Source organism: Sminthopsis crassicaudata, chromosome 2, assembly GCF_048593235.1.
Source record: "Sminthopsis crassicaudata isolate SCR6 chromosome 2, ASM4859323v1, whole genome shotgun sequence".
Classification (NCBI taxonomy): Eukaryota; Metazoa; Chordata; class Mammalia; order Dasyuromorphia; family Dasyuridae; genus Sminthopsis; species Sminthopsis crassicaudata.
Window position 1 is genome coordinate 541,464,973 of NC_133618.1, and position 25,936 is coordinate 541,490,908.

A 25,936-nucleotide genomic window follows, 5' to 3' on the forward strand; every position below is an offset into this window, starting at 1 on the left:
TCAGCTCAAGCTGTATAGAGGAATACATTATTGGACATGTGGAGAAATAGAACATCTACAGACCTTTCTCTTAAAGAACGTAGCCTCCTTTCAGTAGGATAAAACATACTAACCATCAAAAGCTAACTTTGCAAGACCTCATATCAAAAATGTCAGATGAGGAGCATGGACAGGAAGTGCTCTGAGGGCTCGGAGTTGGCCCAGTGTTATGAACAGACTTCACTTGCAAGATGGTGCTTGAACAGACCTTGAAGGATGGGTGTAAGTGGACAGGCAGTGGTAAGGGTAGAGGAAATATGACTCTAAGTGAATAGGTGAGCAGCAGGAGAGGGAGGTATGGTTTTATTTGGGAGTGGAGAGTGATTTGACAATCTCCATAACTAGGTAGGCAGAAGCTATAGTTCCTTGGTCTGTCAGCAGCCTGAGGTCAAAAGCTCTGGATGTCAAATTGGAGGACTGGCAGCCGTCATGTATGATACCATAGGATATAATAGAAGCTAGTAATATAAGGAATGTAAAGAAGCCTAGGAAGACTTAGAATAATTAATGCAGGATGAAGTCAACAGAATTCTGGCAAAGAAATTTATCTGACTCCCACCTGCCTTTTCATCCTTATTTGATATTCTACTCTTTCATGTGCATGGCTTCCATCAAACTGATGACATTCCTTCCATTTCCCACCATGGTACTTTTGTACAAGTGATTTCCTGCATTTCCATATTATACCCCCAAAACTTAGCTATCCTCAGCTTCTTTCAATGCCTAAACAGCTCAGATTCTTCCTTGTACATGAAGCATGTCATTATATTCTGCTTTTACCCCCACCCCCAATTATTATTTAACACACTTTCTCAAAATTAGTGTATTATTTTGTGTATATTTTGTATTGACTTAATGGCATGTGTGTATAACAGTTCTTTAAGGGGAGGGAATATATATATCTTTTACATATGTTTTTTGTCTTCATTGATTCATTTTCAAGGTAGGAGGGGGAATTGTGCCTCTTGCAGGTTGAACACTTATTTATGATAAAACAGAGTGACCAGTGACTAAATCTGATCATATTTCTCACTATTTCAAGGTCTTTATATTTATCATGTCATACAATAACTTTTCATTATCTCCTACATGCTACCTTAAAAAAAATTCTCCCAAGTAATGAATACTCTGTAAAATCTTTTGCTATCACAAGGAGTGCCACTAATAATATTTTGGTATGTATTAGGACTTTTGTTTCTGTCTAATATCTTTATTGTTGTAAATCACCATTCTGTTAGCAGTGCCTTGGGATGCCAGTTTTCTTATGGTCTTTCAAGCATTGACTTACAGAAGCAGCTATGTGGTTCAGTGGCAAGAATGCTGGGACTGGAATCTGTAAGATTTCAGAATCCAGCTTTGCTTATAACTTTGTGACCCTGGGCAAATCCCTTAACTCTTTGCCTCAGTCTCTTCATCTGTAAAATGGGGATAATAGCACCTACCTCCCAGGGTTGTTGTGGGAATCAAATGAGATAATGATTATAAAGTGCTTTGCACAGTACTTGGTGCCTAGTATTATATTAATGTTATTGTTATTTTTATTATTGTATTTGTCAGTTTGCAGAAGGTGAGATGAAACATTTTTTACTTTAGGTTCTCAATGACTTTGAATATAGTAGGTTTTTAATAAAGCAAGTATTTACATTGGCTTTGTTCAGTCAGTTTCCCCATTTCAGATTTTCTTGACAAAGATATTGGAGTGGTTTGCCATTAACTTCTCAAGCTCATTCAACAGATGAGGAAACTGAGGAAAATAGAGTTAAATTACTTACCTAGAATCATACAGCTTAAGTGTCTGGGGCTGGATTTCAACTCAAAAAGATGTTTCCCAGGTTTTTGCTGTCATTCCTAACCCATTTTCTCTTGGTCCATTTCTAGTGAAAATAGACCCCATTATTCTGGGGGGACTCTTCTGTATTGTGTCACTCCAGGATGACCCAGAGATGAGGAAGGAGGTTAGGAAATGAAGAAAATCTGCACTATTTACAAGGCTCAGCCTGCTTTAGGGGAAGGCTGCTTTTTAGAGTAAAGCTCAAGTTTGGTCTTTTTACTGGAGTGCTATCTTCTCCCCTCCCCCCAGTCTGATTAAATATAAATGGATTTACATTCCAGTTAACTTTGTTAAAGACAAGTCTTCATCTTTTTTTTTGTTTGTTTGTTTACCAGCCTCCAAGTCATACTTTGTCCATATCTAGAGTAGCAGGGCCCTTCTCTCCTGCTCCCAGCCCCTCCGACTATTAAAATTAAGTCACACCTGTTGGCAGCTGCTATGAATGAGCCCCCAACTGGGTATGGGGAGACCTGTGTTTATTCTGCTATTCTACAAAATTAGTTGAGCTCTTGGGTCTTAATTTTCTTCATATACAAGTGTAGATGGATACATTGAGTGATACATTGGAGATACAGGGGATAAAGTTTTGAACTTGGAATTGAGAAGTCCTGAGTTCAATTTCAGCCCCAGATTAACTGATTAAATCATTTAATCTCTCTGAGCCTCATTTTTACTCATCTGAAAAAATGCAGATAATAATACCATCTTCCCAGGATTGTTATTAGGATAAAATGAAATAATGTTTGTAAAATGCTTTGCAAAACTTAAGTATTATATAAGTGCTAGCTAGTAGCAGTAGTAGTAGTCCTGGATTTGGGGCAGACTTTAGGAAAATCAATTTAAAAATTTTTTTAAAGATTTATTGAATTTTATCCCACAACTGTTTTTTCTTCATATCAGAAAACTTATTTATTAAGTTTCTGTATTTGTATCTCTCTCTCTCTCTCTCTCTCTCTCTCTCTCTCTCTCTCTCTCTCTCTCTCTCTCTCTCTCTCTCTCTCTCTCTCTCTCTCTCTCTCTCTCTCTCTCTCTCTCTCTCTCTCTCCTCTCTCTCCTCTCTCTCCTCTCTCTCTCCTCTCTCTCCTCTCTCTCCTCTCTCTCCTCTCTCTCCTCTCTCTCCTCTCTCTCCTCTCTCTCCTCTCTCTCCTCTCTCTCATTTTTTGATGAGGCAATTGGGTTAAGTGACTTGCCCAGGGTCACACAGCTAGGAGGTATACGGTGTCTGAGACCAAATAAGAACTCTGGTGCTCTATCCACCGCACCACCTAACTACCCCTTTATTTGTATTCCTCAATAAGCATGTGTCTTTAAGATAAGCCCCTTGAAGGCAAGGACTATCTTTTTTCTCTTTATTTGTATTACCAATGTTTAGCACTGTACCAAGTAGTTTTTGATGAATGTTAAGACTGACAAGATTGTGCTAATCTGAAGAGAAAAGAGGGGAGGCTAGTTAATTACATGAAAATTTACTGAAAAGTCAAGCGTGAGATTTAAGAAAATCTTATTGAATCTGAGCATTAAAAGCTCATTAGTAGGAGCAGCTAAGTGGGAGAGCACCAGCCCTGAAGCCAGCTGAATACCCTGGACAAGTCACTTAATCCCAATTGCTTCAGGGGGTGAAAAAAAGTTCCTTGGTAATTTTAGAAATAAATTCCAGGTGAGTGAAATTAGAAGCTAGACTGAATAAGCCTATATAGCATGAGAATGAATATGAGGCATGGTTCCTAATCATCTTTTAAAAAATAATTATTGTTTTTTTTAAAACATGATTATCACTTTCTGTAACCCTAAGAATTTTCTCCTGCAACAAATAAGTCCTTTCAATCAAACTAATTCAACAGTGCTTCTGCCTGAAAATATAAGCCTCATTCTGTACCTCTAAACCAGCCCTTCTCTGCTCAGAAGCAGGAGGGCATACTTCTTCCGTCCTTTGTAAGTCATGATTACAGAGTTATGAATGGTAAAGCATTTATTAAACACTAGATGCTAGGTCTTATGCTGATCACGAGGGACTAAGGGGGAGTAAAAGTGGGTAGAGGAAGGGGGGAAGGTATGTATGAGGCAGCACAATAGATCTAAAGGGCCAGTGAGGAGTGGTGTATTAAATTGGATTTGGAAGAATGCTAATGCTCCCAAGTAAGAAAGTGAGATGTATGCATTGGGGGTATAACCAGAGCTGGAGGGTATAGCTGAGGTTCGCCTTTGAGAGAACATTTGCTCAGACTAGACCTCTCTACTAAACTGATAGTAGTAACTGTGCCCCCATCAAGAAGCTTGTTTTGGGTCAAGGGAAGACTGACACCTGAGGACTGGAGGTAAATCTTCCTTTCCTAAAAGATCAAAATGGAAGAAGGAAGATTATCCCGAAGTGGTGGGAGGAGGGGAGAGTATGACAAAGTCTAAGCTGGGAAGCTAGGGGGAAGGGCCTGGCTACCCCCTAGGGACAGGCGGGAAATATTTTCTGTTTCTGAGAACTTGCTGTTCCAGGGTGACAGGCTAAGAGCTGTTTGGGGAAGAGTTTAAAATTAGCCAGATTAAAGCTGGAGGCCCTGGGGGGTGGGGTGGGGGGCAACTGGGGCAGGAAGAGAAAGAGTTCAAGTAGAGGGATTGTGTGGAGCCTCTGTGGTTCTTGGTCTTTACCTCCCTGCTGGCCAGAGTGACTTCTCACCCTCCTCCCATTGAGACAGAAGAGAGAAGTAGAGGGAGAAAAAAATCTTTGACTTCTCTGTTCTGACCTAAACCCTCTCAATCTATCTCAATCTATGCATATAGAAAGGAGACTATGACCATCCACTGTTGATTTTTTTTTTCTTGTATGATTTGATATTTTGATTTTTTTTTTTTTTTTCAATTCCTCCATCTGCCATGGCCATGACCAATGACATTTTTTTTTTTTTTTTGGTTAGTGAATCTGAGATGGTAGTTGCCAAATTTAGCAATGAATGGTAGGAGGCAGAAACCCTGGGTTCTAATCCTGACTCTTAATTGCTTCTGTAACTGAGCAAGTCATTTAGACTTTTTTTCCATTAGTAAAGTGGAATTGATAATATTGATAAGTATAAAGGAACTCTGAGAGTGCTCTATGATATAAATTGGTAACTTTATTTCAACTATTTTTGTTAAATCAAAGGCAGTTTGGCATAGTGGATGGAGAGCTAGCCTTCTGGTCAGAAAGACCAAACTTTAGATCTCTCTCTGATACATTTAACTTTTTTTTTTTTTTTTTTTTAACTTCTCAGTGACCAAAACTATTCTGTTAAGGCTGGAAGTTGCAGAGAAGAGATCAAACTTAGCATGTAATAGATGCTTAAATGTTTGTTGATTTCATCTGCATTGGGAAAAGGAATTTGCTCATCAGAAGTATTCTATACTTGCCATCTAGGGGAAGGGGTGGGGGAAAGGAGGGGAAAATTTGGAACACAAGGTTTTGCAAGGGTCTATGTTAAAAATTATCCATACATATGTTTTGAAAATAAAAAGCTTTAATTAAAAAAAAAAAGTACTCTAGACCCATGATGTCACAGCTCTAGTCTCTTTGCCCACCTCACAAGGGTGAGATTAAGATGATAATTAATAATAATAATTAAGATGATTTTTTTTTAAGTTTAAAAATTTTAAGGATTTTTTTTTTGTTTATACATGTACATTCATTTTTTACATATTTCCATATAAATCATGTTGGAAAAGGAAAAAATAGAAGGGGGGAGAGAGAGAAAAGCAGAAGGAAAAAAAAAAGGTGAAAACAGTACATTTCTATCAGCATTCAGTCTATATAGTTCTCTCTGGAGGAAGATGGCATTTTCTACCCAAAGTTTATTGGAATTGTCTTGAATCACAGAATTGCCAAAAGCTTAGTGTCATAGTTGATCATCACACAATCTTCTTGTTGCTGTGTACAATGTTTTCTTGGTTCTGCTTGCTTCATTCAGCATCAGTTCATGTTAGTCTTGCCAAGCTTTTTTGAAGTCATCCTGTTCAAGATGAGTTATTTTATAACATGGGATGATCAGCTGTGAATGAAATGATCCAAGACTACTCTGAAGGATTTGTGATGAAAAAATGCTAGCTATACCTAATGAAAGAATTGTGTCTAGATACAGATTGAAGCATACTTTTTTTTTTACCCTTTATTTTTCTTGAGGCTTGTTTTTTTTTTGGGGGGGAAGGGAAGGGAGAGATCTATGTTTTTATGACTTTTATGGAAATGTTTTGCATAACTTCCCATGTGCCTTCTTAATGGGGGCTAGAGGTAGGAAGGAAGGAAAAGAATCTGGAACTCAAAAGTTTTAAAAACAAATGTGGAAAAAATTGTTTTACATGTAACTGAGGAAAATTAAAATATTAAATTTTTTAAAAGTGCACAGCACAGAACAAAAGAGAACCTACAAGGAAGCAAAGATTGGACAGTTCTGAATCTATTGTCTTCTATTATTATATATGTTTTCTTGAAATGGAAATTTATTGATACATATTTTGAATCCTCTCTGCTGTATACATGACAATGTTTTGTTTTTCTTTTTTCCATCTTTTTTTCTTTTCTAATTTTTTTTAAGTTTTTTTTTTAAGTTTTAAACAAATTCATTAAAATTAAAAAAATGATTGTACTTTTTTTTTAAATGTTATTTTAAAAGCTTTCTTCTATCTTTTAAGAAAACCATATACATTTAATCTGATCCACCAGCCATGGCCTTACTGCTTTTCAAATTCCACCCTTCCCCATTTTAACACCTAAATCAGCTGGTCCCACCTTGTCAACCTTCCTAGCAGCTTCCCTGAAAATTATCCTCTTTCATTCTAAGCTGAAGGTTCCTTGAGGATAGGAAACAAGTTCTGTTTGTCTTAGTAGCTCTGATAGTTTAACAAATAACCTGCTCCTTGCTTTGAATGAATGAAGCAGTAAACTGGAATTGGGCTCCCAAACCTCCTTGCGTGGCAGCTGAGTTCCTGAGATGCTGGCAATTCACCAGGGCTCACCTAGTCTGCTTTCCCATGCTGCTGGCCCTTAATAACTTGTGCTTGTGGTTGGTATTAGAAATCAGAGTTCTGCTTGATTCCTTCAAGGGAAGGAAAATGTACACAATATAACCTACTGGAGACCTGGGCTGGTTCTGCCACAAATGAGCTGTGTGAACCTGGATATGTCATTTCTCCTAGAATTTTGGGAATGAAAAAGAAGTTGCCTTAGGGTACCAAAATTTGGGGAGGAACATTCCCTCAGCAAATAGAGCAGTGGCAGAGTGTGTATTTGAATAGAAATCATTAGATTCAACAAAATGTTGCTTCTGTGTTTTCTTTCTCTCTCTCTCTCTCTCTCTCTCTCTCTCTCTCTCTCTCTCTCTCTCTCTCTCTCTCTCTCCTCTCCCCTTCTCTCTCTCTCTCTCTCTCTCTCTCTCTCTCTCTCTCTCTCTCTCTCCTTCTCTCTCTCTCTCTCTCTCTCTCTCTCTCTCTCTCTCTCTCTCTCTCTCTCTCTCTCTCTCCCCTCCCCTTCTCTCTCTCTCTCTCTCCTCCCCTTCTCTCTCTCTCTCTCTCTCTCTCTCTCTCTCTCTCTCTTTCTCTCTCTCTCTCTCTCTCTCTCCTCTCTCCTCCTCCCCTTCCCTCTCTCTCTCTCTCCTCCCCTTCCCTCTCTCTCTCTCTCTCCTCCCCTTCCCTCTCTCTCTCTCTCTCCTCCCCTTCCCTCTCTCTCTCTCTCTCTCTCTCTCTCTCTCTCTCCTCCCCTTCCCTCTCTCTCTGCTTTGGTTTTCCACTTGTGCAAAATGGAGCTGGAGTAGTTCTTGCAGATTATTTTCAGCTCCCACATCCTGTGATTCCAGAGGGGCTGGTATATTGACCTGGGAGCTTTGAGTTGGGGGACTTCTTTTCAGAGCCAGATCAAGCTCTGCTAGGTAATGGATCAGGGAAGGCTTTTAACTCATGATCTTCTTGGATAATTCACACCCACCTGATTCCCTTGCTGTCCACTGGAGTGAGACAGTGTGTCCTGTACTGTGATAAGAACAGACTGGTATTTACTGCAGAAGAAGAAAAGGATGCAGGCCGTGGATGACACTTTCTGTAAGCACTTAGCAGGATGGTACCTAAACTGGAAAAGGAAATGGCCTTTTGAAGGACAGTTTTTCAAGGTGACTTATTGTGCCTTTGGGCCTATGCAGAGAGATGGCCCTTGGCAAAACCAAAAGTTGTCTTAGGTGCCCAGTTCATTTATGCTTTATCAGTCACCTTAGAGGAGAGTATAGAGTGATTTGACTAAGATATCAGAGATCCCTCTCAGAGAGAGAAAACGATTTAATTTTCATGGCAGTGCTTAATCTGTTATTGTTTCATCACTACAATTTCCCTGCAGTCCTTTGTTATAACAGAAGAGCGTTAAGCAGAACAGACTGACACATTGCCCATGTCTATCAGTCAGCATATTAGGCACCTACTATGTGTGAGGCACTGTGCTAAGCTCTGGAGATGCAAAAAACGGTCAGTGCTGCCCAAGTGCTCACAACACAAGAAGGGATGTCTATAGCAAGATATATAGATTCAGGATGAATTGGGAACGATCTGCAGAGGTAAGGCCCTAGAAGTAATGGGATCAGGAGAGGCTCCCTATAGAAGATGGGATTTTAGATGAAATCTGAAGGAGTCTGGGGAAGCCAGATGAAGAGGGCGGAGAGCCACGGAGAACAGCCACAGTTGGGAGATGAGACCAGGGGTGTACATTATCCTAACGGGAAATCTGTCACAGTGAAGGGACGATTTTATTGATGAGTTTGGGCTCTGCCCAATGTGTATGTGCCCCTGAAAGGGTAGGTTCTGTTACTTTATTGCAACAACATTATTATGTATATTGCTCTTGGTTCAGTTTCATTGTGTCAACCATCTTGCTTTTGTTAATTACCTTCATTGTCTTGAGCACTGAAGATACAAAGTCAGAAAATGGCCTCTGACCACAAAGAGCATGTGTTCCCTGGCCCACTCCATAGCCTTTCTCCTCTCCTTCATCTTTTGGACCAGAAGCTCAATGATGCAGTGAGTGAAGCACCAGGCCTGGAACCAGGAAGACTCATCTGACCTCAGTTCCTAGCTCTGTGGTGCTGGACAAGTCACTTAACCCTGTTTTGCTTCAGGTTCCTTATCTGTCAAATGAGCTGGAAAAGAAAATGGCAAACCACTTCAATGGCTTTGCTAAGAAAATCCCAAATGGGTTGTCTTTGACTGAATTAGCAGGGACTGTCTATGTTCTATTTAAGATATCACGAAGAGAACATTGTTCCAATGGGGCCCTGAAGAAGAAAAGGAAAGGAGGAGGAGAACATTTTCCCTTTTCTCCAAAATTATTAGCTGAGCTGTCAATCAACAAGCCAGTCAGCAATAATTTGAATTTAGATAGCTGAACTTTCAGCAATAAAGGATATAATTGGCCACTGTTAATTATTTGTTCTCCTTTTCCATTTTGATTCAATACAAGGTCATTGGTCCTGGGAACAATTTGAAAATGCAGGGGGGGGAAAGATAGAGAGACATTGAATAATCTGTAGCCACAGCAAGAGACTGGGGAGAGAAAAGGCGGGAAGGGGAACTTTCAGCACCCCTATGGAGCGAGGCCCCCAAACTACCTCAGTAATAACTTTACCTTTTTGCTGTCTTTGTCTTGAAATGGCAGTTTCTCTAGCTCCTTCTCTATAGAAGTATCCCTTTGAGACCTCCTCAGTAAAATGATGAGGTTGAACTTTGGTATTTATGCTTTACTTTCCTCCTCCTAACTCTCCAGGATCTGGTATTTTCCATTGGGGAAGGGGAAGAAGACTGATTTTCCAAGGTGACAACTACCAATTCTGAGAAACTGTTTTGTGGTTGGCTAGAGGGCTATGACTTCTGTTGTATGATAATGTTGACTTTTTACTGGCTATTCAATAATAACTAACTCAGTTGATTATCAGGTGTCTTGGCCGTTAAATATTTAAAATAATTGGTGGCTATTCACATTCTTGAGATTAAAAAAAAGTTTATAGTAAAATAGGTGAGTTTGAAGAAATGTGAAAGCAGAAATGCTAATGACTGACTCTAGACATAAGTATCCATACCCTAGTTTAGTTGCCAGACTTCCAATGCAGAAGTAATACAAATACAGCAATAATTTTGTCTATTCTGGGTTTATTTCTCATAATCCTGATATTCCATAGTCTTGTTACAAGATTTGGCTTGAGTGGGGAGGGAGTGAGGAGGGAGCAGGGAAATGAGGAAGTGACCTAAAAATAGAGGGATAATAACAGAAAAAAAAGAGAGAAGTATTGAAAGATAGGCATTCCCTCTTACACCAGAATATTCACATCTGTACTTTTCAGCAGTAGTTAATGGACATGGAGAGGATTCTTACTGATTGAGAAATGATAGGACAAATTATGCTATACATGAATGTGATGGGACATTATTGTGCCATAACAAATTAATATAAATTCAGAGAAACATGGGTCAATTTGTATAATCTGTGGTATGGAAAGTAGAGAAAACACCACACATTATTTTTTTTTCTTCAGTCATTTTCAGTCATGTCTGACTGGAGTGGTTTGCCATTTCCTTCACCAGCTCATTTTACAGATGAGGGGGAACAGAGGCAAACAAGGTTAAATGATTTGCCCAGGGTCAGGTAGATAAATGTCTAAGCTCAGATTTTAACTCAGGAAGATGTGTTTTCCTGAATTCAAATCTAGCACTATGCTGTCCAGCTGCCTAGCAATTGAGAATACTGGTAACTTTGAAGAAATAATTTCAGATTGTTGACTATAAATATAGAATGTTACAAACGTTATCATCTGCAGTTACTGTAATTTTTTTTAAGTTAATGTTTTATCGATGAATAGTTTTTATTCGTTGTTTTCTGCTATCCAGTAAAGATTTTCTTGTAATTAAGAAAAAAACAACAAACTTGGGTCAGTTGATTTTTTTTTTTTTTATCAATAAATCTTTTGTAAATGTTTCCCGAGTACTAAATACTAAAATACAAAGATAAAAATGAAATGGGCCTTGTCCTCAGGGGGGATGAACATTTTTCTTAGTTACAAGGGAGGATTCTATGTATTGGGTATATAAGGAAATGAATAGTATTTAAAAAAGGAAAAAGCCACCAACAAAACTCTAAATATAAAATAAAATTTTCTGACAAAGGGAAAAAAAAGTTTTGTGAGCCTAAAAACCTGTATTCTTAAACCTAGTTCTGTCACTAACTTGTTACAGGAGTCATTTAACACCTTAGATTCAGTTTCTTTATTTGTGTCTTGCAGGGTGAAGTGAAATCATGTATTTAAAAAATTAAATGATGTAAAAACAAAATTCACATTCCTCCATCAATGAGATACAAACCGAACTCATAAACGTTGGAATTTCTCTTCCTAAGGTTTAGTTTTCTTCCATTTCCTCTGCCTAAGGTGGAAATTTTCTTTGATATTTCCTGCTTCACAGAAGCAGTCAAGAAGGATCTAAGCATCCTGGCATGCTGCCCTGCCCTGTCCAACTCCTAATTCTTGCTGATAATTTTGCCTATAGGTCCGTACACTGTTTGTCAGTGGTCTCCCTGTAGACATCAAACCAAGAGAACTCTATCTTCTCTTCCGGCCATTTAAGGTAAGTCTTTTGCCTGAACCGGGCCTTATCTGACTTCAGTACTGAAAGAGATGTTTTAGTAGATTATAACAGTGGGAGAAATAGAAGTTGGTTATATAATAATTGAAATTTAAGAATGAGAGATACAGAGTTCAAATGAAGGATTGTAATATGAGTGGAAAAAATCATTTTGACTATTTTAAGTACCCAAATTAAAAAAAATAATACATCCAGAGAAAGAACTGATAAATAGAAGTAGGTAGAGAATAATTTTACCCACACAAATACACACAGAATAACAACTTGTATACAATAGATTTGCAGTTTCATGTGTAGTCATATTTTTAAAATTATATTATGTAAATGTTTGTTTTATTTCATAAATTAAAAATAAGAAAAAAAATTTAAGATAAAAATAAGTTTTGGTGAAAAGAAATAGGAAGCCATGGGGGGAGAATGTTGATCTTTATTCCTGCCTTGCCCCTAACTTTCTTTTTAATAATATTTTCTTTTTCCAAATACATGCAAAGATAAGGTTTTTCAAAGGTGAATGTTAAAAACTATGTTTCAAATTTTTCTCCCTTTCCTCTCCCCCCAAAACAATAAGCAATCTGATAAAGGTTAAACGTGCAATTCTTCTAAACATTTCTATATTCATCATGCTGCACATACACAAAAATCAGACCAAAAAGGGAAAAAAAAAACTCACAAAAATAAGCAAACAATTAACCCCCCCCCCCAAAAGGTGAAAATACCATGCTTCAATCCACATTTAGTCTCCATAGTTCTTTCTCTGGATACCACTATGTTTGTGTAGCTGATTTACTCTGAGCCTCAATTTTTCAAGGCCTCAGTTTCCTCCCAGTAGTTAAAAGGACATAATAAAATATTTGAGTAGTTCAGGTTCATCAGTTCTGAAGAAAATACAACCACTGTATGCTGGGGAAGTTCAGGAAGGCTGCCCAAAGAGATGGGCCTTTAAAGATGGGTAGGATTAGTTAAGTAGAAATAAGCAGAATATTCATATGATTTAGAAAGAATATGGGGAGAGCAAGAAAAAAGCTTGTAGCTTCTCATTAATGATTGTGTTGAGAAATATGAAAAATTCCCATCTTAGTCACTATTTCTCTTTGCAGGGATATGAAGGCTCACTGATCAAACTCACATCTAAACAGGTATCTACATTCTATCTCCCCCACCCCCACCCCCAATAGCCTATAGTTCTGTTCAGAGCTTGGAACCAATCTCGCCTTTCTTGGCAAGATCTGAGCCTTGAATTTAAAAGGCTGTCTGTCCCACGTGCTCACAGGACTTTGTACCAGGCCTCCATCCTGGGCTGAGATAAGTGTAAGAAGAGGAAGTTCTAGTTTCTCGCATTCCCTACCATCAGTCAGAAGCCCCCTTTTCTTCAACCAGTCAGACTGTGTGGATCCCTAGTATATACTGCATAAGGCAAACTAAGAAAAATCTCTGCTTCTTAGTTCTCAGAGCAGCAACCCCCCAGCTCCTAGTGCCTGAAGAGATCTGGACCTTTTGCAAAGTGTGGGGAGGGACATCCCCTCTTTCTCCTCTGTGCATCTTTGCTCCTGCCTTCCTGCTGACCTGTCAGGGGTAGATGCCTAATAAATTTAACTCACTCATGATAACCATTTCATACATGCTCCCTCCTAATAGGAACTTTGGGAAGAGAGTAATCCGTAAGACAAAAGGGAGTGAAACTCAAATGGAGGAATGCCTAAGAGAAACTTTTAGGTCTTTAGATCACCTCCTAGTAAAGCTGTCTATGGCAGGGGCTCTGGGCCCTGTGCCTCTAAATGAGGAGTGAATCTGAGGGATGGGGATTAAAAGAATAATAGTAGGCAGGACTAACCTTCCCTTCTTTTCCCTTTACTAGTCATTACTCCCTTTTGAATGAGGGTATTCTCTAGAGCTGGGACTCTCGAGGGATATGTACATGGTTGGTGAAACTCAAGGGCATTTTCTTCTAGCCTGTAGGTTTTGTGACCTTTGACAGCCGTGCTGGAGCAGAAGCAGCCAAAAATGCATTGAATGTGAGTACACAGAGATGTGATCCCAGGGAAAAAGGGCTCATTCACCTGCCTTCCCCTTCCCCTTTCTAGCCCTCAGGACACATATACGCAAGCATTAAGGTGCATCTGTCTTGGGTGCCACCATAATTTTTATCTGCCCAGGATTCCCTGGATGCCAAATAATCTGGGGGGAAATGTTAGGTTAGAATGCCAGAGGGAAAATAACTTGGGTGGGCTCTCACAGAGGTATTCCTTTTGTACCTCTCTGGAAGAAAGCTGGGTATCCCAGGATGACATTCTATTACTCATCCTACAGGGTATTCGTTTTGACCCCGAGAATCCACAGACCCTAAGGTTAGAGTTTGCAAAAGCCAACACTAAAATGGCAAAGAGCAAGCTGATGGCAACACCAAATCCCACCAGCATTCACCCCGCCCTGGGTGCACACTTCATCGCACGGGATCCCTGTAAGTAGTAAGATCACTCACTTTTTTGTCTTTGGGGCATCGGCTTCAACCAGCCCAGAGCAAGCCAGAGGAGCCATTCTTGGTTTAGGTCCTGTGGATGGTCCTTAGTCTGCTCTAGTTATGACCAGGGATGTGGTGAAGGATTTTTGTACTGAGAGCAAGTAGCACACTCCCTCTGTGAAGGGGGAGATCCTTGGGGACAAGTTGTGGCTGAAGCAGCTCCCCCAAAGGAGTTGGGAAAAGCACTCCATTGAGAAGGCTAGTTTGCTGTTCTAATGTATTATTCTTGTTAAGAATAGATATACTCAGAAACCCTTTAGATTTGGAATAGTATCTTAATATTGTATCTTAGTATGGCTTTGCTAAGTCCCCAAATAATTAATTGATGTCTTTCTTTTTTCCTCTCTTCTCTTGGCTGCTCATTCTGTCCTGAGTAATATATGAGGTTCTAAATTAGACTCTAGGTGGCTAGGGGGGTGCAGTATATAGATCTCCAGGTCTGAAGTCAAGAAGATTCATCTTCCTGAATTCAAATTTGTGTGATCCTGGCTGAGTCACTTCACTTTGCTTCATTTAAAAATCTGGAGAAGGAAATGGCAAATTACTCCAGTGTCTTTGCCAAGAAATCCCCAAATGAGGTCATGAAGAGTCTGAAATGACTGAACGACAAGATGTACTGTCAATCCATAGGGTGGGGGACGTGAATCTTTGGGCTCAAGTCTCTTAATGTCTTCCATTAAGCCTTCCTTGACAGCTTTTAAAAGGGATGTACCTAGAATCCAAAAATTTCTCAGTAAACCTCTCTGCTAGATTTACCTTACTCACATTGTCCCTCCTCTCTCAGCGAGACAAGTACAGTTTGTACCAGACTGATGCTCCATTGCCTTCTGGGGGAAACTCAGAATTCAGTATAAAACCTACAAGTAGATGATGTTTCTTAAAGAACCCCATTGGAGAAGAAGGGAGAAGCCCTATTATCCCCTAGGGTCTAGTAAGAAGAGGAGACAATAAAGTATGGGGGTGGCTTGGGGGGGTCTCGTGTCTCTCTTGTCTAGATGACCTGACAGGAGCTGCTCTGATCCCCGCTTCTCCGGAGGCCTGGGCCCCTTACCCATTATACACTACGGAGCTGACCCCTGCCATCCCACATGCTGCATTCACCTACCCAGCTGCTGCTGCTGCCGCTGCTGCCCTGCATGCTCAGGTAAGGTTCTACTCTGAGAAAACTACTAATAAGATGGGGGGGGGTCACAAAATGATTGGCAAAATCACTTGATTTCATGAGTACCATTTTCTATCAAAGTTACCCCTTCCTTCTCTCTCCCTCCCTCCCTCTCCCTCTCTTACACACACACACACACACACACACACGTCAAGGACTAGCTGTGAGGCAGGATTTCACTGGAGCCTCTTTGTACAAACAGACTTCTGTAGAATTTCCAGTACAGTTGGGAAAGATCTACAGATGAAAGAGAGCCCTGCTTACTTTCTTTGGAGACCAGCTCCTAATCTGTCATGGATAAAACTACTCTGTGCCATGATTAAGTCTTTAAAAAATGTTTTCACCATATTCTAGATTATACTAGATTATCTATCTCTTGTATATGATAATTCAGCCTTAGTACTTGTAGTTTTGGAAATGGAAGTGCATAGAAGGTAATGGAATGAGGAGTAGATTTGGGGATAGGTGAAATAAATCTGCCAAGGCTTTCAGTCGAACTGGTAATGGCTAAAGAGGTGGGCATCTTTCCCTGATCTCCAAATTTCCACTGGACTTAGGAAAGTTTTGGGTAAAGAAGTTTGGAGTAGAAAGAAAATTGTTTGAGGATCTAGATTATTATCATCACTAAGAAGCTGTATGATCTTAAATTATTTCATTTCTCTGAGCTTCGGTTACTCTTTTTATAAAATGAAGACATTGGACTTATTAAATATCTACTTTATACAAAATACTGCACTTGACACTGAGGATACAAAGACAGTGCTTGCTCTTTAAAATGTGCTATATTGGGGAATATTGGCGTTTTGCTAAGAGAGGCCTCCTATCCAATGTGGTACCCGAGCCATGAAGGAAGGGAAGGATTTTAAGAGACAGAAATGAGGAGAGAGTGTCCCAGTCACCTGCAGAGGCATAGATGAGATTTGTTGGAAATGTCATTTTTGAGGAACAGTTAATGTTCTAGTTTGGCTTTGGACAGTATATAAGGAAAAAAGGGCATTAGGAAGTTACGGGAGGTCCACATTGTGGAGACTTTGAATGAGATGAGCAGTAGGTTTTGTGTTCTTCCTGACAGCCATATGAGAGCTTTGAGTAGGGGAGCAGCATGGGTAGCTGGGTGAAATAGTGGATAAAACTCTCTTTCATCTTCCTGAGTTCAAATCCAGCCTCAGACACTAGCTGTGTGATGCTGGACAAGTGACTCAACAAGTCAGTTTCTCAGTCTATAAAATGAGTTGGAGGACATGACAAACCATTTCATTATCTCTGCCAAGAAAACGCTAAATGGGGTCCTTAATTGTCAGACACAAGTGAAATGAGTAACCAACAAGAAGAAAGATATGATCATATCTGTGTTTTAAGAAGAATTCATTTTAAAGGCTATATAGAGGATGTTTGGGAGCCAGAGAGGTATTAGACTGGAGACAGACCAATTTAGCAGACTGATAGGAGAGGTGCCTGCCTCATTGGGGATGGATCAGTTAAAGCTGAATTTCTTTTCTAACCACCATCCCTTTCCCCCAATTACATTTTAATTATTAGGCAGCATTCAGGAGTGTTGAGGTACATGTTTCACACTTCTAATCTTGTCTACTACCTGTCTTAGAGAGAACACTGGTGGGGCAGCTTAGATGCCTTCATGTATAGAGCACCAGCCTTGGAGTCAGATGGATCTGAATTCACATCCAGCCTCAGACACTTAATACTAGCTGAGTGACTTGGGCAAGTTACTTAACCCCAGTTCTTTTGCCAAAAAAAAAAAAAAAAAAAAAAGAGTAAGAGACTGAGACCCTGAGATAATATCACATATAATATTCTGGGAATCAAAGTTGGACTTTTAGATCGCAAATTCAGCATTTCTCCTTCTGCCTCCATTGTAACTCACTATATCTCCTTCATGGCTAGCCAAGGTAGCTGGTCTGGTCTGTCCTAGTGACCCCATTCCTTCCTCCTTGGAGGGCCCTCTAAGCTTTCCCTCCCACCTGTGCCCTCTGCTCCCAGGCCTGGCTATTGCCTGCATCCTTAGCAGTTACAAGCTAGGCAGCAAATGGCTTACCAGTAAAACCCAAGTGGTTAAACATTACTTTTCTCTCCAGGGCCGCTTTGGGGGGTGTATCGGCTGAATGAGCTACAGAGCTCCATTTCATGAATTCCCATGTCCCCTTCAAGCTGAGGTGTCTGCAGGACACTCATCTCGTATTGAGAAGGACTATAGCCTAATATAATGTTATAATGTTGTCCAGACTATATTAAAACCTGAACTTTGAGTCTAAGAAGAGCTGTTGCTGTTTTGAGGATGTCCTTTTAAGACAGCAAGAAGTTTGAGCATCTATTAGCTAAGACATCATTGACTATGACAGGAGTTAGAGACTAAAAGTCAACTGACCTCTATTCAAATCCCACTCAGCAATAAACTGGCTGCCTGACCTCAGGCAAATCATTAAACCCTCTGAGCTGGATTTCTTCAGCTGCATAATTGACTCAGGAGCAAATGAGGTAATAGATGTACAACATTTGTTCCTTTTTAAAGAGGTCTTTAAAAATATCAGGTTATATATCACATTGCTTGTCCTCTTGAAGTGGGAGAAGGAAAAAAATTGAAACTCAAAATCTTATAAAAGCAAATGTTGAAAACTATCTTTGCATGTAATTGGAAAAAATAAAATATTATCAAAAAACAAGGCTAGGGCAGCTAGGTGGTGCAGTGGATAGAGCACCAGCCTTGAATTCAGGAGGACCCAAGTTCAAATCTGGTCTCAGACACTTAACACTTCTTAGCTGTGTGACCCTGGGCAAGTCACTTAACCCCAGCCTAAAAAAAAAAAACAAAAAACAAACAAACAAACAAAAAAAAAGACTAATGCCAGGTAGGAGGGAGGAGTGTTTTCCTTACATCTACAGAGGGAGACAGCAGGATTTAGAGTTACATGGGACCTGGAGTCCCAAGTCTTTGAATTACTACTTGTGAAATCAATCAGTTTATCAGTTTACTCTTCTGTAAAGTGAGAAGGCTGGATCAAGGGATTTCTGAGGGCTCTGTTCTCTAGATTGCATGAGCTTACATCTATTTGGATGTCTCCCTTCTTCCCAGAGATCCCGTCTTAGACTAGAGAGAATATCTCTCCTTGTGCCTCCTAATACTTGTGGGTTCATCACTGGGGCTGTCAGTATGGCTTATCTTGGAGGTCAGGGATAGAGTGGGCCATCTAACTTGGGTGTTCTTGGTGGAAGGGAGCTTCTGGGCTTTCTGAAAATATACACCCAAGGGCTTTTCAAGTGCTCAATGTCCAAGGAAATGACCTTTTGGGAGAGCCCAGCAGCTCTCATGGCACTGAGTATTAGGTGACTTGCATCTCTGAGTTCATCTAGTTTTTAATTGTAGAAGTCTGTTACACACACACACACACACACACACATTCTTCCTCAGTTTTACTATTCCATTCTCTTCTTTCTTGGCAATATCTGTCCAGTGAATTTTTTTGTCAGAACTAGAAAATGAGATCTTTTATTGTCTCTTTCTAGATTTTTATTATTTAGTTAGAAATATTTCTGGAGGTTTTTAACATTCTACTACTTCACTGAAATTTCTATTATTGAATTTCCTTTCTAGGCATGTGGATATATTTGAAATCATAATATTTTATTTTCTTTCCGGTGTTTAATCTATTTATTTTTTTATGTCCCTTTGCAGTTTGATTTCTAATATTGTGTCAGAATAGGGACAGTAGTCATCTTTGTTTTGGTCCTGTTAAACAGGATTGCCTTCTAGAATGGTAATTGCAAATAATGCTTAGCCTTGTCTTTCTAGATCGAAAAGGCCAAATTTGTTACGCTTTGTGGGGAGTAGGCTCCCAGTTACTTAGGAATCCATATTCCCTTCCCATTTCCATTTCAGGTCAGCATTGGCAGTCTGGAGCTTTATACTTCTTCTAGACAAAATATCTTGCCTTTCTCTTAAAATAAAACATTTTATTACTTTTTTAAAATTTTTTTTATTTTTCTTACTGCTTTTTTTTTAATAGCTTTTTATTTGCAAGATATATGCATGAGTAATTTTTCAGCATTGGCAATTGCAAAACCTTTTGTTCCAAATTTTCCCCTCCTTCCCCCAGATGGCAGGTTGACCAATACATGTTAAATATAAGTTAAATACAATATATGTATACATATCCAAACAGAAAATAAAGCATCTTAAATGCTTTTTTTTAAATCGTCATTTCCCAATGAACCATTGCCTCCTGCCCTATCAACAAAAAAGCATATCTAAGCATAACAAAATAATACAATGGCATAAACATATTTCATTCCATACCTATTGTCCATCACCAGTCTCTGCCAAGAGGAGCATATATATTTTGTTTTTGTTTTACTTTTCCCATTGCATCTCTCCCAGAAAGCCCATCCTTTATAATAAAGATAATAATTGGATCTGTGATTTTATTAGTATAGGCAATTCCTAGATAAGGCAAATTTTTAGTGTCAAAGAATTCTCTGAAGCACTGAGAGGATAACTCACTCTGGTTTGCACAGCCTGTATATGTCAAAGGGAGAACTTGAACTTGGGTCTCCTGCTTTCTATTATTTACAATATCCTCCAAAAAAAGAAAAGAAAAGAAAAAAAATTAAGTAAAGCTAGCTTACTTATCAGACAAGTTTGACACAAAACTGTTCTATATCCATGATTATCTTTTCTTTGGAGCCATGCACAATCATTTGAAGCATTCAGTTTTGATTTTATTTTTGTTGTTTCTGTTTTCATTATTATAGTCACTGTTACATGTTTTCCTGCCTCTGCTTTCTTTACTTTTTACCTATTCATATCTTCTCATGCTTTCTTCTCTATAGTCTTTTTTTTTTTTTTAAGCAGCAGTCATGTTGATTACATTCTTGTACAGTGTGTATAACCATCCAGTTGATGGCCATATTACTTGGTCTCCAGTTTTCTGTAACCACAAAAAGCACTGGTATAACTATTCTGATTTTATGGGGCCTTTGTTTTTGTTCTTGACCTATTGTCAATTCCCTGAAAGTCATAATTGATCAGTGAATTAATGTCTACTTTTTCCCTCTATATTATTGTGTTCATGGTATAGATTGCTTGTCTACTTTGTACTTTGGCAGTTCTTTCAGACCCTCCTTTTGTGTAGAATCCTCGTCAATAGATTTGGGAAAGTAGCTTCATTTTGTGTTCTTCCTTATTCTGCTTAAGCTGTAATTTTTTTTTTTTTTTAACATTGCCCAAGATCACACAGCTAATAGTGTGTATAGATAGATTTGAACTCGCATCTCCTGAGTTAGGTCTCGTACTTTATCTTCTCTGCTACCTGGTTCTTCTCCAGCCTGGCTTTGAGGTCTTGAAGCTGGAATGCAAAAACATCTTCATAGTCCTGGTGGTGCCCCAGCTTATGATGCTGTACTGCCTCTCCTAAAATATTTCTTTGCCTAGTGCCAGGAGCTATCCAGGGAAGGAAGCTGATGTAAGAGCCATTACAGAGTTTTTGAGTGTTCCCCAAGCTGGGTAAAAAAGAGGCTTTCCTATGCATCCACTTTTTCTGAAATCCACTCTGGCATCCAGGACCTGCTTCCAGCTGAGATGGTTCCCTAGGATCAAGGGGCATCCTATAGCTCAATAAAGGGAGAGGAAGTAGAGTTTTTTCTTGCCACACAGCTGCCAGGATGGGAAGGAACAGATCTAGATTTTGTCACAGGAGTAGAAAGAAGAAGAAGAAAGGTCTGTGTTCCCCATGATGAATTAGGTACTTAAAGCTACATTTGCAGCTGGATGGCACAGAAAAACTTCAGTGGGCAGAGGGAGAGAGGAGGGTTCAGGTAGAACTCTTGAGGGACAGTTCTTTGTTTTTAGCATCTTAAAGATACTTAAGTATTACCAAATGAAATGCTCATTTTCATATATATTTTTGAAACGACAAGGGGTATTTTATGTTAACTGTGAATCTGTTCTGTAGTTTGCTTTTTTTTTTCTTCAAGAATACAATAAATTCATCATGTAACCATAAGAGATTCCATGCTCACCCGTGATTCCTTCTGACCTCCCATTTTAAACACATACAACACACTCTTGTGGCGGGGGTGCAGGGGATAGAATTCTTCTAGCTTACCTCTTTCTTACAAATTCTTATTGACTAGAAAAATGATTCTCCTACAACGAACACATGTTCAAAACTGTATGTCTTAATTCTGCATTTTAAGTCTATCATCTATCTTTCTGTCAGAAAGAAGATAATGTGTCTCTTCCTTGGTACTCTGAAATTAGATTGGTCTTTACATGAATTAGAATTATTTTAGATTTCTTTTTTCCAGCTCTCTAAAATAATCCTTTGGTAGCCTGATAAGGTACTGAATAAGTAAATTAATTTAGGTAATGTAATTTTTATTATATTGGTTGATCTAATGCAGTACTTTTAATTAAATGAAACCAGGGCAGTACAGTCAGGTCCCAGTGTCATTGTCTCTTAGCCCCTAATCACTCTGGCTTTCGTCCAGCTATTCTTGTTCCACAAAGGTCTTTCCTTTGGGCCATGGAGAATTCTACCTAAAGGTTCCCCCTCACCTATGATGCCCAGTTTCTTTCTTTCTCCAAGACAAGGGAGTCTCATCCTGGGGTCTGTAAACATGTTTATTTTTTAAAGGGTTTCATGACTATTTCAATATAATTTAGTTTCCTTTGTGATATGTATTTTATTTTATGCATTAAAAAAATATTCTGAAGTTTCTGCATCACACTCCCAAAAGTAGCCATGCAACAAAGATTAAAGAACTTCTCACTCTAAAACCAGGCCAGGCTTCTCTGGGGACTGGGACTGATGTCCACCACAATATGAAGTCACCTCGACTGTCTTTTCCTGTAGTGCTGCTTGGGAACTGGAACAGCCTCTTAAATGATTGGTTTGGGGGGTTGGAGGGAGATGGGTATGTAAAACCCAAAACTGCTTCTACTTAAGCCCTGGAGAAGGGGATTTCAGAAGCTACACTCTTTTGTGGGAGGCCATTAGCCTTCACAGACAAGGTCTTGGTTGGGGGGAGCTAAAGCAGAAACAGCTTTCCCCTCTAGTGACTCCACAGGCAAGGACCAAACCTTGGAGGCTCCATCCCCCAGAATAGGAGCATAATCTGTGAGTCATGGTCCCTCCCAGCAATGTAAGGAAGCTTCCTTCTGCTCTGGTTTGTTGACCATATTCCATAATGGAAAGAAATGCTATATTTCAGTTAATACAGTGGTTCTCTAAACATCTTTAATCTTAGAATCTTTTTATGCTTTTAAATTATTGAAGCTTCCCCAAAGAGCTTTGGTTTATGTGGGTTTTAACCTTCAATGTTTGTTTTAGAAATTAAAACCTTTTCATATTATGAAAATAGTTTTGACCTGAGTGATCCTCAGTGGACCTTGGATCACACCAAGAAGCTCTGAGTTAGTGAAAACACAAGAGTCATTTTCCCCCCTTCTTAAGTTGACAGACCTTGAGAGAAAGGGTTTTAAGAACTTCAGGGCTAATGGACAAGTAGGTGTGGATAGAGGCACTGAGCTTGGAATCCTCAGGGCCCGAGTTCAAATCCAGATCAAGGCTTACTAGTTGTATGACCTGGGCTGATCTCCTGGGCCAGCTCTGTGCTTTTCCCTGATATCCTGAGGATTTGTCCAGCCAGCTTGCTGAAATCAAGTATCTTTGATCATGGAATAAGAACTAAAGGAAATGAAACCGAATATTAATCCTTATTTTTGTATGATGACTTTAATTTTTTTTTTTCCCCAAGGTGCTTTTTAACTATTTGATCTCCACACCTACCCTGTAAGATAGACAAAAACTCTCCATTTTAGTGCTGAGGAAACTCTAAAATAGATTAAACAAAGTTCAATAAAACTGTTTTGTATTCAGTTCTTGGTATGATCCTAATCTTTAGAAGTCTGTCTTCTCTGCCATTGATGGCGAGGGATTTAGAGGAACTTAAGATCTATATGAATTACAGCAGTGCATGGTAAAACATGAAGACAAGGCAAAACACAACTACTACAATGTTGATGAAAGTTTAAAAACAAAATGAACAATGTTCTCTGGTAAGAGGCAGGGATCTTCAAAAATGGCTGATATAACACTGTTCTGTTTATTTTTGTTTTGTTTTTGCTTGATGCTTTTCCGTTTTATAAGGAACAAGAGGGATTAATAAAGTTTCTCTTATTTTAAGCCTACCCTTCCTAAGATAATACAAAATTGGGGAAATTTGGTTAAGAGCCCTCACAACTTGCCTTAGCCAGTTTCCACTGTTCCCATTTTCTTACAGATAAATCTTGGTCAGGCATTCTCACTTGCTGCATGTGGTTTCTCTTACAGATGCGCTGGTACCCTCCCTCTGAAGCCGCACAACAAGGATGGAAATCTCGTCAATTCTGTTAGTCCTTTGTAAGTGCCAGTCCTGAGGATGAATGATGTTCTTGCTTCCTTCTCCCCCCCTTTTCCCCCATCCCAAGCCCTTGAACACCTGGTGCCCTTGATCTGTATTTATTTCACTGGATGGTTAATGAGCGGATGCTCTCCACCTCTCCTTGTGTTCAGGATCTATGGGCTGCAAATGTCCATGCCTTCTAACAAAAGAAAGGAGTCTTTGACCTTCAAACCCCAGTCGTTGGCTTAGGCTCTGAGCCTCACCATTAGAGTTGCCAGTTAATACTGGGCATTTAAATGGCTCAGGTGGCTAGAGTACTGGCCCTGGAGACGGAAAGACTCCAAATTCTGCCTCAGATATTTATTAAGCTGTATGACTCTGGGCAAGTCATTTTACTTACATTAGCCTCTGTTTTCTTATCTATAGAATGGGGATAAGTAATAATTACCTACCTCCCAAGGTTGTTGAGGATAAAATGAGTTAATATTTATAAAGTTTTTTTGCAAACCTTAATGTGTTATAGAAATACTAGCCATTACTATTGTTTTGGAGCCTCAACAGTTTCTTATCACAAAAACCAGACGTACCCTTATTTCATGGTATGCCCCCCCCCTCCATGTTTTTTTTTTTTTTTTTTTTAAGTAACCCTAGTCTCCACTCACCACCGCCCTATTTCCCTTCTCAGGTCTTGCCACAACAGCTTGAAAGCCCCAGTCTGAGTTCCCAGTGGAGCATCCAGTTGGGGAGAAAGCCATAGAGTCCATTTGCAAATTGTTTTGGTGGGCACCAGCAAACTTCTGTCACCTCTGGTGGCCCTCATGGGGTGCTACCATCTGTCCCACTCTCCAAAGACTGTGAATTATAAAACCAACTTAATGGACTCTGTCCCACTTTTTTTCTTTATTTCTTACTTCCCATTCCCACCCTGCTCTGAGGCTCTCCCAAAGCCTGGCTAGAGGGGCACAGGGTCCTTTGGCTGAGACAAGGAGGCTCAGGGCTGTGGCCAATGATGGGACAGAGCTGTTTCCAGGCCTTAGCCGCCCAAATCGTTTTGTTTCTGCAGTTCTGCTTAAAGGAAACAAGACATTTAATTTTGCATGTTTTCTGGCATGATTTAAGACATTTAAACTTGTGTATGTGCGAGTGTACAGTTTGTTCTAGCGTTAGTGTCACCATAGCAACAAGTTTTGGCCCACTTACTGGTCCATCATTCCACACCCCCTCTCTGTGTCTCCCCTCCCCCATTATCTGTGAAGAGAAGACTTGGCTTTTAAACTGAGAAACACTTAGCCCTCCTAGTCTTTCACTTCCCCTGCTTGGGCAAAATTAAGGAAATAACCTGTCCAGTGATGCGCTGGATTTTCTCTTACATTTTGCTTCAAGGTCCTCCTCTCTCTCCTCTGATGGGCTCTCCCCAGAGACCAGTTGTCAGATAAATCTGTGTCCCCTCTCCACTTCCTTATCTTGCCAGTTGCTGTCATCCTTTCTGAACTTCCAGACAACCAAAAAAGTGCAAGTATTTTTGTACCATGTGTAACAAGGCTATATTTATGCATCATAAAGGATTTTGTGTGTGTTTGTGTGCAATTAATAAAGAGAAATGGTTAGCCCTGTCAGATGAGTTAATGTTTAGTTTGAAGTAAGGAGATTCTGTTCTTCGATAAGCGTTTTTTTGTCAGGCATTAGTTTAAAAAAAAAATGAAGGAAACAAATTGTGCAATTTCATTTTGTTTTTGTGAACATATGCCATATTACTGCTTGGTCCTGAAGTGCTTTACCTATTACCTACAGCCGTCTTGCTTGTATTCAGACTTTGGAGAATAGATTGCTGTTATTGCTGATCCTATGAGAATGTGAAACTGGATAATATATGAAATGCAAAATAAAGTATCATCCAAGGTGACTGCTCTCGCCTCTGATCTTTCTCTGCCTCCTTGAGTACAAACTATCATCCAGGATGAGACTGTCTATTCCAGGATGGAGGGAAGGGAAAAGGAGGTATCATATGCCCAGCCTTGGGAGGAACCACACTGAAATGTAATTGGGAGATAGAACAAAGAAATAACATAAAATAGGACATGTAGCTCTATTATTACCTCTATAGGGATTCTTATTTACAGTCAGTGGTCCCATTTCTGTTTGAATTGGATATCACTGGTATAAAGTGTTTACTTTCCTGTTCTAATGCTAAATCTTTCTTCTTACACCGTATTCTGCCTTAATTGCTTCTTGAATCTCAAAGGCCTTGTGTAGCAGTGAATATCACTGTTAGGAATTTATGTGGAACATAGTTCATTTTTTTATTTTTTTCTCCACAGTGCCTGCCATGCAGTAGGAGCTTAATAAATGCTGACTGGTTGGTTGA

The 25,936-nt window shown here is 39.5% G+C and overlaps 1 protein-coding gene across 1 annotated transcript in view; it reads left to right on the forward strand.

Annotated features, from left to right (window-relative positions):
* The window catches only part of RBPMS2 (RNA binding protein, mRNA processing factor 2), a 53,607-nt gene extending 28,133 nt beyond the window's left edge, over positions 1-25,474 (forward strand). The window contains exons 2-8 of the mRNA XM_074294834.1: positions 11,399-11,476; positions 12,592-12,630; positions 13,444-13,506; positions 13,802-13,952; positions 15,008-15,156; positions 23,520-23,588; positions 24,257-25,474. Coding sequence (XP_074150935.1) covers positions 11,399-11,476; positions 12,592-12,630; positions 13,444-13,506; positions 13,802-13,952; positions 15,008-15,156; positions 23,520-23,582 — 543 coding nt within the window. The 3' untranslated portion in view covers positions 23,583-23,588; positions 24,257-25,474. The remainder of the gene's footprint in view (positions 1-11,398; positions 11,477-12,591; positions 12,631-13,443; positions 13,507-13,801; positions 13,953-15,007; positions 15,157-23,519; positions 23,589-24,256) is intronic.
* The last annotated feature ends 462 nt before the right edge of the window (positions 25,475-25,936 follow it).